General features: G+C 49.4%; 2 protein-coding genes across 3 annotated transcripts in view; both read left to right on the top strand.

Annotated features, from left to right (window-relative positions):
* The window catches only part of LOC136621670 (uncharacterized), a 508,529-nt gene that overhangs the window by 297,172 nt on the left and 196,186 nt on the right, over positions 1–15,171 (top strand). The gene's annotated exons all lie outside the window — the stretch shown is intronic.
* Positions 6,622–12,345, top strand: LOC136619679 (uncharacterized). Its single transcript, XM_066594442.1, has 2 exons — positions 6,622–7,051; positions 9,892–12,345. The coding sequence occupies exons 1-2, from the start codon at positions 6,622–6,624 to the stop codon at positions 10,863–10,865; spliced, it is 1,404 nt and encodes a 467-aa protein (XP_066450539.1). The 3' UTR covers positions 10,866–12,345.

The raw sequence follows: 15,171 nt of genomic DNA, 5'->3' as shown, positions 1-15,171 counted from the left end.
TAGAATTCTAAACTGCAGAGACCGTGACACTGCCCTGCGTCAAGCCAGATTTAAAGGTCCACTCAAATACAACAATTCAATAATATCTATATTCTCAGACTTCTCTGCGGACTTGCAAAAACAAAGAGCCACCTTTATGGAGGTCAAAAAGAAATTTAAAGATAGAAACATTCCTTATTCTATGGCATATCCGGCCCGCCTGAGCATAGTCGCAGAAGGAAAAGCGACATTTCTACACTCTCCTACTGAAGCTCTGGAATGGCTCAGAATGCATCCAACGTCACCAAGAGGCGCTAATCCATAACATATATAAATATGCCTGCTAGCGGAAATCGGGGCTGAGGAGCCTCATTATCCCCCTGACCTACGGGTGGTGGGCCGATCGCCAACGATACGAACCTGTAGCCCGGGACCCTTCCGTGTCTCAATGCTACCCTAACCTAACAACTTAAGTCCACTAGGTTAAACCAGCCACCCATAGGCCACTGGAATTTTTTCCCCTCCAGTAACACCAGCTACCTACTTGATAGTTTGTAGCTTAAGTTTGTTCATTGTCTCCTGTCTCTAGATTTACCGGAACCCTAATTTAGGATTTCTGTGTTTATATTCAGACAGGATGTCAACAACTAAAAGTTTAATCTGTTTTGTGACAATTATTGTTATTTGTTCTGGACTGTCGATGCCGATGATCCCTATTGCTCTGTATGTGCAGAGACCTCTCCCTCCCCTTCCCCCAATTATAAGCGCGCTGATTGAGCTTTACATTTACACCAACACCAATGACCTTAAAATACCTTAGTTGGAACGTACGCGGTCTCGGCTCAGCCCTTAAGCTCAGAAAAGTTTTCTCCTTTATTAAACAAACCAACCCCCACATCGTGTGCTTGCAAGAGACCCACCTTACCAGTGACAGAGCGGACACTCTTAAGAGGCCGTGGGTGCAGTGGGCGGCCCACTCTTTCCACACCTCCTCCTCCAGAGGCGTTTCATTACTTATACATAGCTCCATAAGATGGAATCCCATTAACATTCGTAGAGACACGGAAGGTAGATCAATATTCGTACATGCCGAAATAGACTCCAAGCTTTACGTCATCCTGTGTATTTATAACCCACCTCATAATAATCTCTCTCTTCTACAAGCGGCCATGGCCTTCGCACACCAATACCCCTCAGCAGGAGTACTCTGCATGGGCGACTTTAACCAGGTGATGGACCCGACCAGAGACAAATTTCACGCCCTAACTAACACAGCCACAAACACCAGCTCCCCCCTCCGGCAGATGACTGAAAGTGTGGGCTGGGTCGACCTTTGGCGGTTGCATCACCCTGATACCCTGGAGTACACCTGCCACTCCCTCGGTCATAATGCCCTTTCAAGAATCGACTATATACTCAGCTCTGCGGAGGTCGCGGTGTACCTTTCAGATATAACACACTGCCCGCGAGGTATATCTGACCACAGCCCGGTACTCCTAACACTGAAATTCCCTTAACTCAAAATTCTTCTTACCTGGAAATTACACCCGTTCTGGCTCAAACTTCTAGGTCCAGATGACCAAACCCCATTCCATATATCTCTCTTTTTAGATGCCCATAACAACAACACCCATCCGGCTCTGAGATGGGATACCCTTAAAGCATACCTCCGGGGGTTCCTCAAATCAGCTATTGCATACATCAAACAAACGACTTCCCAAGCTGACAGAGAGATAGAATCCAAGACACTTGGGACAGAAAAGACTTTTATTGATAACCCCACAGACTCTAACAAAGAAGCATGGCTCAGTTGCTCCCGCCTCTACAAACACCAACTTCATGCTAAGGCCAAGCGCAAGCTATTCTTTGTGAAACAATATTATTTTGAGCTGGGTAACCAATCCAGCCATCTGATAGCCAACCTGATTAAGCACGAGAAGCACCCGAACACGATCCTTAAAATAAAAGACCAACACGGCAATGAGCTGACCGACGCCCCAGCCATTACAAATCGCTTCAAAGAATTTTACGCTGACCTGTATAGCTCACCCACAAATGCCACTAAGGCAGACATCCTAAACTACCTGAGCGATTTGACTTTTCCAACACTGTCTGAAGAACAGGTGGAATTCCTGGAAGCCCCAATCACCCTAGACGAAATCCGGCAGACAATCCGAGACATGACATTCAATAAAGCCCCGGGCCCGGACGGCCTCCCGGAAATACGACGAACAACTGGCCCCGTTGCTACTAGAGACGATACAACAGGCCCAACTAGATAATTCCCTCCCACCCTCGTTTTATGGAGCATCTATCATAGTCATTTTGAAGCCAGATAAAGACCCTACAGACTGTAGCTCTTACCGGCCCATTTCCCTGGTAAACGCCGACTATAAAATTCTAACAAAACTCCTGGCTACTAGACTAAACCAAGTAATCCTATCTATTATACACCCTGACCAGACCGGATTTATGCCAGGAAAATCCACGACAATCAACATACGGAGAGTCCAGACAGCGATCCAACTGGGCAAACAATTTGACATGCCCTGGGCACTAGTCTCACTGGACATGATGAAGGCCTTTGACTCGCTGGAGTGGACCTTCCTTGAGGCCTGCCTGGCCTGTTTCGGGTTTGGCCCTCAATTCTCACAATGGATCAAAACCATATACAAATCCCCAAGTGCCAATGTAATAGTAAACGGCATCCCATCCACCGAGTTCCGCCTCGCAAGAGGCACCCGGCAGGGATGCCCGTTGTCCCCAGCTTTATTTGCCATGGCCATCGAAGCCATGGCAATTCGGTTGAGAAGCACCCCTGAAGTAACCGGCATTAAATGGGCAGGACTTGAAAGTAAAGTGGGCTTATACGCGGATGATACAATCCTATTTTTGTCAGACCCTATAACCTCCTTCTCCCACACTATGTCCCAAATTGACAAATTCTCCCACCTATCTGGACTACATGTTAACTGGCCCAAGTCCACAATCCTATATACAAATCTCAACCCAATAATAGACCCTTGCGTCGCCAGATATAACCTAGCCGTGGTCTCTACATTCAAATATTTGGGGATGTATATGTCCCAAAACCAAAACAATGCTATAGAAGATAACATTGTCCCACTGCTGGAAAACGTAAAAAATAAATTCGAACGATGGTCGAAATTACCACTCTCGGTAGCCGGACGCATAAACCTGGTAAAGATGGCCACGCAACCCAAATGTCTATATATACTGCAGCATATGCCAATATCCGTACCCAAACGTATTTTCCAAACTCTCAACTCCCTCATCAGATCCTTCATTTGGAACTCCACTCGCTCAAAGCTCAGTCTTTCGACCCTACAAAGACCTAAAGAGCAAGCTGGAATGGCGCTTCCAGACCTGCACGTATACTACCTAGCCGGGCAGCTGCGTAATGTTCGGAGCTGGTTCTTGGAATGGGAAATGCCCATCGCTGACCAATACCTGGCAAAACAAGTGAAAGGCAACAACCTTCTAAGCTTCCCGGAATTCCCAGAACATACCAATCCCTCCGATACATTGCCACTTCATAAACTCGCCTTAAAGGTGTGGAGGGAGGCCAGGGCCATCCAACAATACAAAGGAGTGATGTGTGAACTTCCCTTATGGAACAACCCTGGCCTTAAGGCCCTGCAGTCGGTTCCGGACCCCCAATACTGGAGATTGTTGGGGGTAGTGACGGTGGGTGACGTCTATACGGACGGGAACCTCCTCACATTCAATCAACTACGCGAAAAAATACAGTCCCCACAACTTCAACTATTTAGATATTTCCAGCTGAGACATGCCCTGAACTCCCAATTTCCACCTACCTCTACAAACATATCCAAATTCCCCACGATTGGCATCCTCAGATCCCAAGGACCTAAGGGTCTAATCTCGGCCCTTTACACACATCTCCTTTCAGCCAAAACCGACCATAACCCCCCCTCAGCTTACGATAAATGGAAAATTGCCATCCCGTCCTTATCTCCGGAGGACTGGGTAGATATATCGGAATCCCACCTCTCAGTCTCCCCCGCAGTCAACAATAAACTGATTCAGCTATACATTATTCACCAAGCGTACCTCACACCCAAACGACTATATAAAATGGGCAACTCTTCCTCTAACTCCTGCCATAGATGCCGTCAACCAGAGGCCAACTTTTGGCATTTGATCTGGGATTGCCCCCTGATAAACAGATTCTGGTCCGAGATTGTATCCTTCATAAACTCGCTACTACCATCCCCCTTTAATATTGGAATGGACCCCAAAGTAACTCTGTTTGGCCTATTGGAGGAGAAAGAGTGGCCGCACCACACCCGCATTTTTCTACAGAAGACCTTGTTCTTGGCACGTAAAACAATAGCTACTCACTGGATGGCTGCGGGAACCCCAACGATCTCGGGATGGGTTCGGTTGGTAAACACAGTAATCTCATACGAGAAAATCATCTATCAAAATAGAGGATGTCCAAATAAATTTCAAAAAATATGGGATATTTGGCTGGATACCAACTCCACTTTATCCACGGACTAAATCCCCAGTCTAGTATCCCCTATCCTCCCTCCCCCCCCCCCCTCCCCACTGTGGGTGCCCCGGTACCCATCCCCTTTCCAAATGACAAGTGCAGAGCCTTACCCCACAAAGAGTCTAAACAATCGACACAGACGGTCCAAGTTTATCTGTTATAGTTTATTGTTAATTATAAGGAAATTATACAAGGAAAATGTAGTTATACCACTATGATCCAGCAAGCTATAGCACAGCATGTAATCTATGTAACACTGAGTTTATTTCATTATGATTTTACTATGTACTGTGCAATTATCCTTAATAAAGAAAACAAAGTTAACTACCTGCGGGTGTCCAATGTATCCCTATGGGTGCGACGATCCGCGTGCGGGAAAAACGCTGCGGATTTTAACTTCGTGGACATGAGGCCTTAGAGTGGCTTCACACAAGCGTGTGTGTGTGCGTACATAAGTGCGCACCAAGGTACGTTCACAAAAACGTGTGAATGCAGGTCCTTGCCGGCGGCTCCATTGAGGGCAATGATCTGCCGGCACACCTGAATTGTTTTTTAGGGAAGGGCTTTACATATAAGCCGTTCTCTAAAAAACAAGAATTTTAGTGTTAAAAAAAAAAAAACCTAACCTGTCCGCCGCTGACGTGTCCCACATGGGGATGAAGAATTCCCTGTTGCACCTGCTGCATCATGAATTCATGAATCCGTGAGTGCTGCCTCTGATTGGCTGAACGCAGGGACCAATCAGAGGCACCTCTCAGCTGTCATGCAATAGCTGAGAGCTTCCTCCGATTGGTCAAAGTGTTCAGCCAATCAGAGACAGCCCTTTTAGCAGGCAAGGATTGTAAATTCCCGCCTGCTGAAAACTACTCAGAGCAGTGCAGGAGAAGAGCTGGCTGGATGCGGCTGAGTCATGGCAGCTGCAGAGAGGTGAGTATACTTTTTTTTTTTTTTACACATTTTTGGATTGATTTTCAGGGAAGGGCTTATATTTTTAAGCCCTTCCCCGAAAATCACTGCAGCGCTCACTGGCAGCCCATTGCTTTCAATGGAGCCAGCTGTATTACCGGCTCCATTGAATTCAATGGGAGAACATCGCTCTCCTCTGCCACAGCTGTGACAGCATTGTCACAGTGTCTAGTGAAAATGGAACTCCCCGCGGTGATGAAGAAATTCTCTGCCACAGCTGTCACAGAGGATCGCGATCTTCTCTGTATGTCAATGGGTCCGCCGTAGCTGCCGCCTGCCCCACTGACCACAGGTGAAACCCCTGGACAGCATCCAGGGGTTTCACATCCAGGGAATCCCGTGTTGCAGCTGTCACAGCCACAGCAGGGGATAGCAGGCACACTCTTTTTGAACGGATAAACACTGCTAGCAGCTTTTTGTCTGCGGTGACGCCCGCTTCTGTCATGCAAATTTTTGAATGCATAACTGACGCGTTCAAAAATTCATGCGGTAAAACGCCCCTGTGACTGAGGCCTAAGACTGAATATGAGATCCATTTCTCCCAACTTTTTGAACAATCAAAAAGTGACACTGAATGGTTCATTGTGAGAAAGAGTCATTTTTCGATACATATTAATCAGTTTTAAGTTAAATATTGGCATAAAAAGCAATGTAATATAGAAATGTTTAAATAATAAATTAATATACCAATTTGGGTTTAATATACAATAAGCACTATATTGTACGGATTGAGTGACGCTCAGGAGGGAGATCCGCATGGGATCTGGGAGCGTTCTGGTGGTATACAATAGGTGTATGTGGGACCATAATGTATACTGCTATGGTAAGTAAAAGGTTAATGAACTTGGCTCTCAGGTCATTCTGTCAAGTAATAGTTGGTAATGGTCTCCCGCTGTGATTGGCCGGGGTGTCGTTGCCAGGCTGTTTTGAGGTAAAGCTGGCAGCGGGCATTGATTGGTGGCCTAAAAAGAGCGGGAAGCTCTGCCCGTTGCTGGGCAGGAGCGGTGTGGTGGAAGCCGAGGTGATTGGATAACGGGAGTGGAGGGGGCTGTGAACAGAGGGCATTTAAGTAATCAGCAAAGAGGTACCGGGCATCTTTGGCTGTAAAGCAGCTTGGATACAGACACTTTGTGAGGATGGAGGACTTACTGCGGCAGTTAGTCATCAGAGCGGAGTCGGCTGGAGGGGAAGAATGGCTACGCAGCTGCTTGACCTTGCCTTTGCCATCAGTGAACACTTCAGCTTCTCAGCTGGGTGTTCTGGAGCCAGAACCAGAGGATCCTGTTATTAACATGGGTGATGTAGAGCAGGAAGCACTAGAGGGCGCTGAACAGGATGTGCTTGAGCTGTCTGCTACAGTGGACCCTGGATTGTATGCTCCGGAAGGAGAAGAGAGGCCCCGGGAGATGACATCACAGAAGCGCCAGAGGAAGAGGACCAGGGCTTACACGCCACCGAGGAGGAGAAGTGCGAGGAGAAGGGCTGCGCAGGAAGGGTCGCAGAGCCGAGGAGGATCGTTGGCAGGTGCCGTTCGTGAACAGGGTGCCGGTGAAGGGACATCTAACGGTGAGCGTGCTGGGGGCCGGGGGGGGGCTGGCATTTATGCTGCGGGCAGTGCTGGAACAGGGGGGAGGGAGGGGGAGACACTAGGGTCCATATGTTCTCTCCTGCATACAGTTCCCTCCCTGCCTTTTGGCCCCCATCAGTTAATGGGTCCTTCAGGGTCCGGGGTATGTTCCAAGCAGGTTAACCCTATGCTGCAAGTGCATGCTCGGCAGCCAGCTATGCCTCCCCAGCCAGCTTCCCAGGCGAGGGTCAGTGGGCAGCATATTAACTCTTACAGACCAGTTCAATCTGCCCAGCTGGTGAATTCATCACTGTTGGCTAATGTTATGCATAATTTTAACCCTTCCCAGCCCCTTAGCTCTGCCCAACCACTTAACCCTTCCCAGCCCCTTAGCTCTGCCCAACCACTTAACCCTTCCCAGCCCCTTAGCTCTGCCCAACCACTTAACCCTTCCCAGCCCCTTAGCTCTGCCCAACCCCTTAACCCTTCCCAGCCCCTTAATCCTATCCAGCAGATTAACCCTCTCCTGGAGGAATTGCTGCTGCGTTTGTCACGCATAACGCAGGCAGGGGAGAGGGGGTCTCAGCTGCCGAAATCACCAGGTCAAGGTGGACCTGGAGCGGGGTGCTTGGCTCCTGCAATGTCCTGGGATACAACTCCGGCGATTCCGGAGTTGGACAGGGCAGCAGGGGTGAATCACTCGTGCTTCAAAGAAGCGATGGTTTGTGAAATTTCTCCTTTGGGTTTCCATCTGCCTCTATCGGTTAAGGAACGGATATGGAAAGGCGAGTTTGTGGATGTGATGTCCCTACTGCCTGTGGGAAAGGAATCGGTGAAGGCGGATAAAAAACCGGAGGAGAAAGAGGAGGAGATTAAACGCCCGAAGCATTTTAACAGCTGGCTTCAGGCATTCTGTATTTACGCTGCGGTTTTGTTGGAACGGTCGCAAGTGAGTGCGGCTGGTTTATTCCAACATGTCGACATTGTCCTGGAAGCATACAGGAATTTTGGAGGAACAGCATGGTTTAATTATGACATGATGTTCCGTCAAAAGCTTGCTATTTATCCACATTTGAAGTGGGGAGTGAAGGATGTGGGCTTGTGGCTAAACCTTCTGTTGCCTGCAAGGCCTCCTATCTTGTACAGGCAGCAGGGGGTGAGCAACACGCCCACGCGCCGAGGGGTGTGTTTTGCTTTTAATGAGGGTCAATGTAAATGGCTGCTTAATTGCAAATATAAACATGAATGCTCCTTTTGTGGCGGATTACACCCGGCCATTAAATGTTTTAAAAAGGCTGCCTCCTTTCCAGCTGCATCGCTGTCACGTGACGCTCCCAGCAAGGGCCACGACTCCGGTGAGGCTGGCAAGCATGCTACCCTGGTTAGAGAGGTACCCCGTCCGTTGGAAGGCCAACCTCGTTAAGGAGGGTTTTCGGAATGGATTCTTTGTACCAGAGTTTAAAGGACCGGGTTGTTTATGGGCTAATAATTTGGTCTCTGTTGCTAAATGTCCTGCTGTTGTGAGAGAGAAGATTTTGAAGGAGGTCCAAGAGGGCCGGGTTTCAGGACCTTTTGGTTCCCCTCCATTTCAAAATTTTCGTATCTCTCCATTAGGTTTGGTCCCGAAGAAGGAGCCTAACTCCTTCCGGATGATACACCACTTGTCTTATCCGGAAGGTGGTTCTCTGAATGACGAGGTGAATGCGGAGGAGTTTCCGGTAAAATATGCATCGTTTGACAATGCTTTGATTTTGTTGCGTCAGTTTGGGATCGGAGCATTAATGGCCAAGGTGGATATTCAATCTGCGTTCAGGTTGTTGCCTGTGTGCCAGGCCGGGTTTAACTCTTTGGGGTTCAATTTGAAGGTTGTTTTTATTTCGATATGGCTTTGCCCATGGGGTTTAAGGCTTCGTGTTTTTATTTTGAATTATTTTCCTCTTTTTTGGAGTGGGTTATAAGGCAAGAGTTCCCATGTGTTGGTGTAATGCATTACCTGGACGACTTCTTGTTCATCGGGAAGGCTGGCAGCTCAGATTGTGAGTTGGTTTTAGAGGGCTTTATATCCAGAATGCAGCAATTCGGTGTTCCACTTGCAGTGGATAAAACTGTTTTTCCATGTTCACGTCTGGAATTTTTAGGTGTAGTAATTGATTCAGTCGCTATGATTTTTCAACTTCCTATGGCTAAGGTGTTGAGGCTGTCGGCGTTGATTAGTCAAATTTTGCGCAGAAAGAAGGCAACTTTGAAAGATCTACAGCAACTAGCCGGACTGCTTGCCTTTGCGGCAAGGGTGATTGTTTTAGGCCGGTGCTTTTCGCGGCGGGTATTCGAGGCGATGAGAGGATTGAAATCGCCATCGTCACATGTTCGGCTGTCAGCAGGGCTGAAGCAGGATTTGGCAGTTTGGCTCCAATTTTTAGTTGATTTTAATGGTCAATCTGCGTTCCAATCGGTGGTGCAGGCTGATGAGCTCGGCATAGGAGTGGCAGCTTCAGCAATTGGTTTTGGTGTAATTTATAAGCAGAGTTGGTCGGCAGGGTGCTGGCATGCGGCTTGGAAAGGTAACGGGTTTATCAAGGATAGATTGCTAGTTCAACTATTTCCTTTTGCAGTGTTGTTGCAGTTATGGGGCGAACAGTTAGCCAACAGGCGGATTTGCTTCTGTTCAGATGACAGAAGGTTAGCGATCGCGCTTAATTGTGTGTCTGACAAATCGGAATTGGCAATGCAGCTTATTCGTGTTTTGGTCCGCTTATGTCTAAAATTTAATATAATATTACGCATTAAAGAGGGTGTAAGCCGCGTTAATGGGACTGCTGGATTTTTATCTTGCTTACAGATGCAGTCCTTCAGGGAAGCGTTGCCCGGAGCGGATATTGCAGGAGTCTGTTGTCCGGACTGCCTTTGGGATCTGCAGACGATTTAGTCTTCTCAATGCTGTCACGGTCTGTATCACCTAGGACGTGGCATGGTTATGTGGCAGCATGGAAGGATTGGGTGCTCTTTTGTGGAAGGAGAGGATTCATGGATGATACGCAGGAGGTGCAATGTTTTATTGACTATGTGTGTGAGAAGTTTCAATCCCAGTTGTCATATAACTCTGTAGTTAAGTTATTGGCTGGGATTTCTTTCTTTCAGAAATGGAAGAACCTTCTACCCATTAATGCTCCGTTCCAGATTAAGCAGTTACTAAAAGGTTACAAATCTGTGGCATGTTCTCCAGATATGCGGTCGGCTATTTCATTTGTTTTACTGGGAAAATTAGTCCGTTCCCTTCCATCCGTATGTAGGTCAGCTTATGAGGTGCAGTTGTTTAAGTGCGCCTTTTTGTTGGCCTACTTTGGAGCATTAAGGATGGGGGAGTTTTTATCGTTAGCCAGGACATCACTTTCTCCGCTGCTGTGTTCGGATGTCTCTGATCACGGGAATTTTATCAAAGTTCTCTTGAGACATACGAAGACTGACAGGTCGGGGAAAGGGGTGTGGATTCGGCTGTTTGCGAATGAGTGTGCGGATCTATGTCCAGTTAAGGCGTATCAGACGTTTTCGTCGATGCGGCCTCTGATTCCAGGTTCGCTGCTTATGCATGCGGATGGACAATCGGTATCGAGGTTTCAGTTTAATATGGTTTTAAAGAAATGTTTAAGTTTTGTGGGATGTGAGGATTTTAAAATTACCGCACACTCATTCCGCATCGGTGCAGCGACGGAGGCATATAGGTGTGGTTTTAATGACAATATGATTAGACAGGTGGGTAGGTGGGGGTCTGCCAGATTTCGGATATATGTTCGACCGGACAGTATGGCTGTTTAATTTTTCTCTCTTTGCAGGTCCTATGAGAACGATTGTCTGGATAGTCGGCCATTCGTTTGTTTTCTGGGCTAAGCAGCGTGCTGCGGAGCGTTGTTATTCCGAGCTCTTGGGACTGAACAATGAACTTTTCGTTATTTATTGGGCCGGACGCCGAGGTATGCGTTGGGGCTCATTGATGTCAGAGCTGATTCAAAAGCAAGCTATTTGGCCTGTACCTGATATTCTGATCATTCATTTGGGAGGTAACGATGTTGGAAAGGGCAGCACATTAGCGCTGTTAAGGGAAATGAAGTTGGGATTGGTCAGGGTTAGGGATAGGTTCCCTAGTTCGGTTTTGGTTTTTTCAGAAATAATTCCGCGTTTGTTGTGGACATTGCCGGAGTTTAAGTACATTGAGAGGATCCGAAAAAGAGTGAATCATGCTATGGCAAAGTTTTTAGGTAGTGTTTCAGGGTTTTCTTTTAGGCATACAGAGCTTGAGGGATTCATTGCTGGTCTGTTCAGGGACGATTTAGTCCATTTGTCAGACATTGGTTTGGACATTTTTAATGCTGATTTACAGGCTATGGTTGAAAAGGCTGCGCTGTCTGTGGGGGGGCCTTGTCATTCGTTATGACATGGCCTGTTGGGGATTTGTAGCCCGCATTAGGCGGGTGGGCAAGGGGACTTGGGGATTGTGGTTGGTTTAGCGCATATTAAAGACGGTATTTATTATTAATGGTGTTGTTTCATTTGATCCCCAAGTGTTAATAAAATCCCATCAATAAAGACCGCGGCCTTTTTGTTCCAACTTGGTTGTCCGTGTTTTATTTACCTATTATTAAAGGGTTAAGTTGGTGATGATGTTGTAGCAAAGGTAAGTTAAGGAGAGCGTAAGATTCCATGTACGGATTGAGTGACGCTCAGGAGGGAGATCCGCATGGGATCTGGGAGCGTTCTGGTGGTATACAATAGGTGTATGTGGGACCATAATGTATACTGCTATGGTAAGTAAAAGGTTAATGAACTTGGCTCTCAGGTCATTCTGTCAAGTAATAGTTGGTAATGGTCTCCCGCTGTGATTGGCCGGGGTGTCGTTGCCAGGCTGTTTTGAGGTAAAGCTGGCAGCGGGCATTGATTGGTGGCCTAAAAAGAGCGGGAAGCTCTGCCCGTTGCTGGGCAGGAGCGGTGTGGTGGAAGCCGAGGTGATTGGATAACGGGAGTGGAGGGGGCTGTGAACAGAGGGCATTTAAGTAATCAGCAAAGAGGTACCGGGCATCTTTGGCTGTAAAGCAGCTTCCCTCCCTCCCTCCCTGCAGGCTGTCGCGGTTGATTGATGGGGATTTGTAGCCCGCATTAGGCGGGTGGGCAAGGGGACTTGGGGATTGTGGTTGGTTTAGCGCATATTAAAGACGGTATTTATTATTAATGGTGTTGTTTCATTTGATCCCCAAGTGTTAATAAAATCCCATCAATAAAGACCGCGGCCTTTTTGTTCCAACTTGGTTGTCCGTGTTTTATTTACCTATTATTAAAGGGTTAAGTTGGTGATGATGTTGTAGCAAAGGTAAGTTAAGGAGAGCGTAAGATTCCAAGTTAATGCAGGAGTGTCAAACTCATTTTCACCGAGGGCCACATCAGCCTCATGGCTGCCTTCAAAGGGCCGATTCTAATTGTAAGACAGTAAAGTAAAAGTGAACCCCACAGTGGCCCGATTGGTAATAAGGTCCCCATAGTGGCCAGTGATGTGCATACACCCGCACACATTCTGCGCACACCATTCTGCGCACACACGCGCACGCAATCCTGCGCACACATGCGCACGCAATCCTGCGCACACATTCTGCGCACACCATTCTGCGCGCACACGCGCACACCATTCTGCGCGCTCACGCGCACACCATTCTGCGCGCACACGCGCACACCATTCTGCGCGCACGCCATTCTGCGTGCACACGCTCGCACACCATTCTGCGCGCACACCATTCTGCGCACACATTCTGCGCACACACGTGCACACATTCTGCGCGCACACACACATGCACACATTCTGCGCACACACACGCGCACACCATTCTGCGCACACACACGCGCACACATTCTGCGCACACACACGCGCACACATTCTGCGCACACACACGTGCACACCATTCTGCGCACACACACGCGCACACCATTCTGCGCACACACACGCGCACACCATTCTGCGCACACATTCTGCGCACACAAGCGCACACCATTCTGTGCAGACACGCGCACACCATTCTGCACACACCATTCTGCGCACACACCCGCACACATTCTGCGCACACACGCGCACACATTCTGCGCATACACCCACACACATTCTGCGCACACACGCGCACGCAATCCTGCGCACATATGCGCACACATTCTGCGCACACCATTCTGCGCACACACGCGCACACATTCTGCGCACACCATTCTGCGCACACACACGCACACACCATTCTGCGCACACACGCGCACACCATTCTGCGCACACACGCGCACACCATTCTGCGGACACACGCGCACACCATTCTGCGCACACACACGCACACATTCTGCGCACACAAACTGCGCACACACGCGCACACCATTCTGCGCACACACGCGCACACCATTCTGCGCAAACACACGCACACACCATTCTGCGCACACACACGCACACACACGCACACATTCTGCGCACACACACATTCTGCGCACACACACGCACACATTCTGCGCACACACCATTCTGCGCACACACGCGCACACCATTCTGCGCACACCATTCTGCGCACACACGTGAACACCATTCTGCGCACACACCATTCTGCGCACACATTCTGCGCACACACACGCACACACGCACACATTCTGCACACACACGTGCACACCATTCTGCACACACACGCACACACCATTCTGCGAACACACGCACACCATTCTGCGCACACACCTGCACACATTCTGCGCACACACGTGCACATCATTCTGCGCATACACCTGCACACACAAGTGCACACCATTCTGCGCACACACGCGCACACCATTCTGCGCACACACGCGCACACCATTCTGCGCACACACGCGCACACCATTCTGCGCACACACGTGCACACCATTCTGCGCACACACGCACACCATTCTGCGCACACACCTGCACACACAAGTGCACACCATTCTGCGCACACACCCGCACACATTCTGCGCACACACGCGCACACCATTCTGCGCACACACGCGCACACCATTCTGCGCACACACGCGCACACCATTCTGCGCACACACGCGCACACCATTCTGCGCACACACGCGCACACCATTCTGCGCACACACGCGCACACCATTCTGCGCACACACGCGCACACCACTCTGCGCACACACGCGCACACCATTCTGCGCACACACGCGCACACCATTCTGCGCACACACGCGCACACCATTCTGCGCAAACACACGCACACACCATTCTGCGCACACACACGCACACACACGCACACATTCTGCGCACACACACATTCTGCGCACACACACGCACACATTCTGCGCACACACCATTCTGCGCACACACGCGCACACCATTCTGCGCACACACACACCATTCTGCGCACACACGCGCACACCATTCTGCGCACACCATTCTGCGCACACACGCGCACACCATTCTGCGCACACACCATTCTGCGCACACACGCGCACACATTCTGCGCTCACACGCGCACACATTCTGCGCTCACACGCGCACACCATTCTGCGCACACACGCGCACACCATTCTGCGCACACACGCGCACACCATTCTGCGCACATACGCGCACACATTCTGCGCACACATTCTGCGCACACACGCGCACACCATTCTGTGCACACACGCGCACACCATTCTGCGCACACACGCGCACACCATTCTGCGCACACACGCGCACACCATTCTGCGCACACACGCGCACACCATTCTGCGCACACACGCGCACACCATTCTGCGCACACACACGCACACCATTCTGCGCACACACACGCATACCATTCTGCGCACACACACGCACACATTCTGCGCACACACCATTCTGCACACACATTCTGCGCACGCGCACACCATTCTGCGCACACACGCGCACACCATTCAGCGCACACCATTCTGCGCACACACGCGCACACCATTCTGCGCACACCATTCTGCGCCACACGCGCACACCATTCTGCGCACACACGCGCACACCATTCTGCTCACACACGCACACACATATTCTGCTCACACACGCACACACATATTCTGCGCACACATTCTGCGCACACACGTGCACCCATTCTGCGCACACACGCGCACACCATTCTGC

This window comes from Eleutherodactylus coqui, chromosome 3, assembly GCF_035609145.1.
Source record: "Eleutherodactylus coqui strain aEleCoq1 chromosome 3, aEleCoq1.hap1, whole genome shotgun sequence".
Lineage (NCBI taxonomy): Eukaryota > Metazoa > Chordata > Amphibia > Anura > Eleutherodactylidae > Eleutherodactylus > Eleutherodactylus coqui.
This window is presented reverse-complemented; position numbering and strand designations above follow the sequence as displayed.

What these genes read in the sequence shown, in the direction of transcription:
- LOC136619679 (XM_066594442.1), top strand. Translation starts at nt 6,622, where the DNA reads ATGGAGGACTTACTGCGGCAGTTAGTCATCAGAGCGGAGTCGGCTGGA. An exon ending in CGGTGAAGGGACATCTAACG is followed by an intron (nt 7,052 to 9,891) that starts GTGAGCGTGCTG and finishes TCTTGCTTACAG; the next exon opens with ATGCAGTCCTTCAGGGAAGC.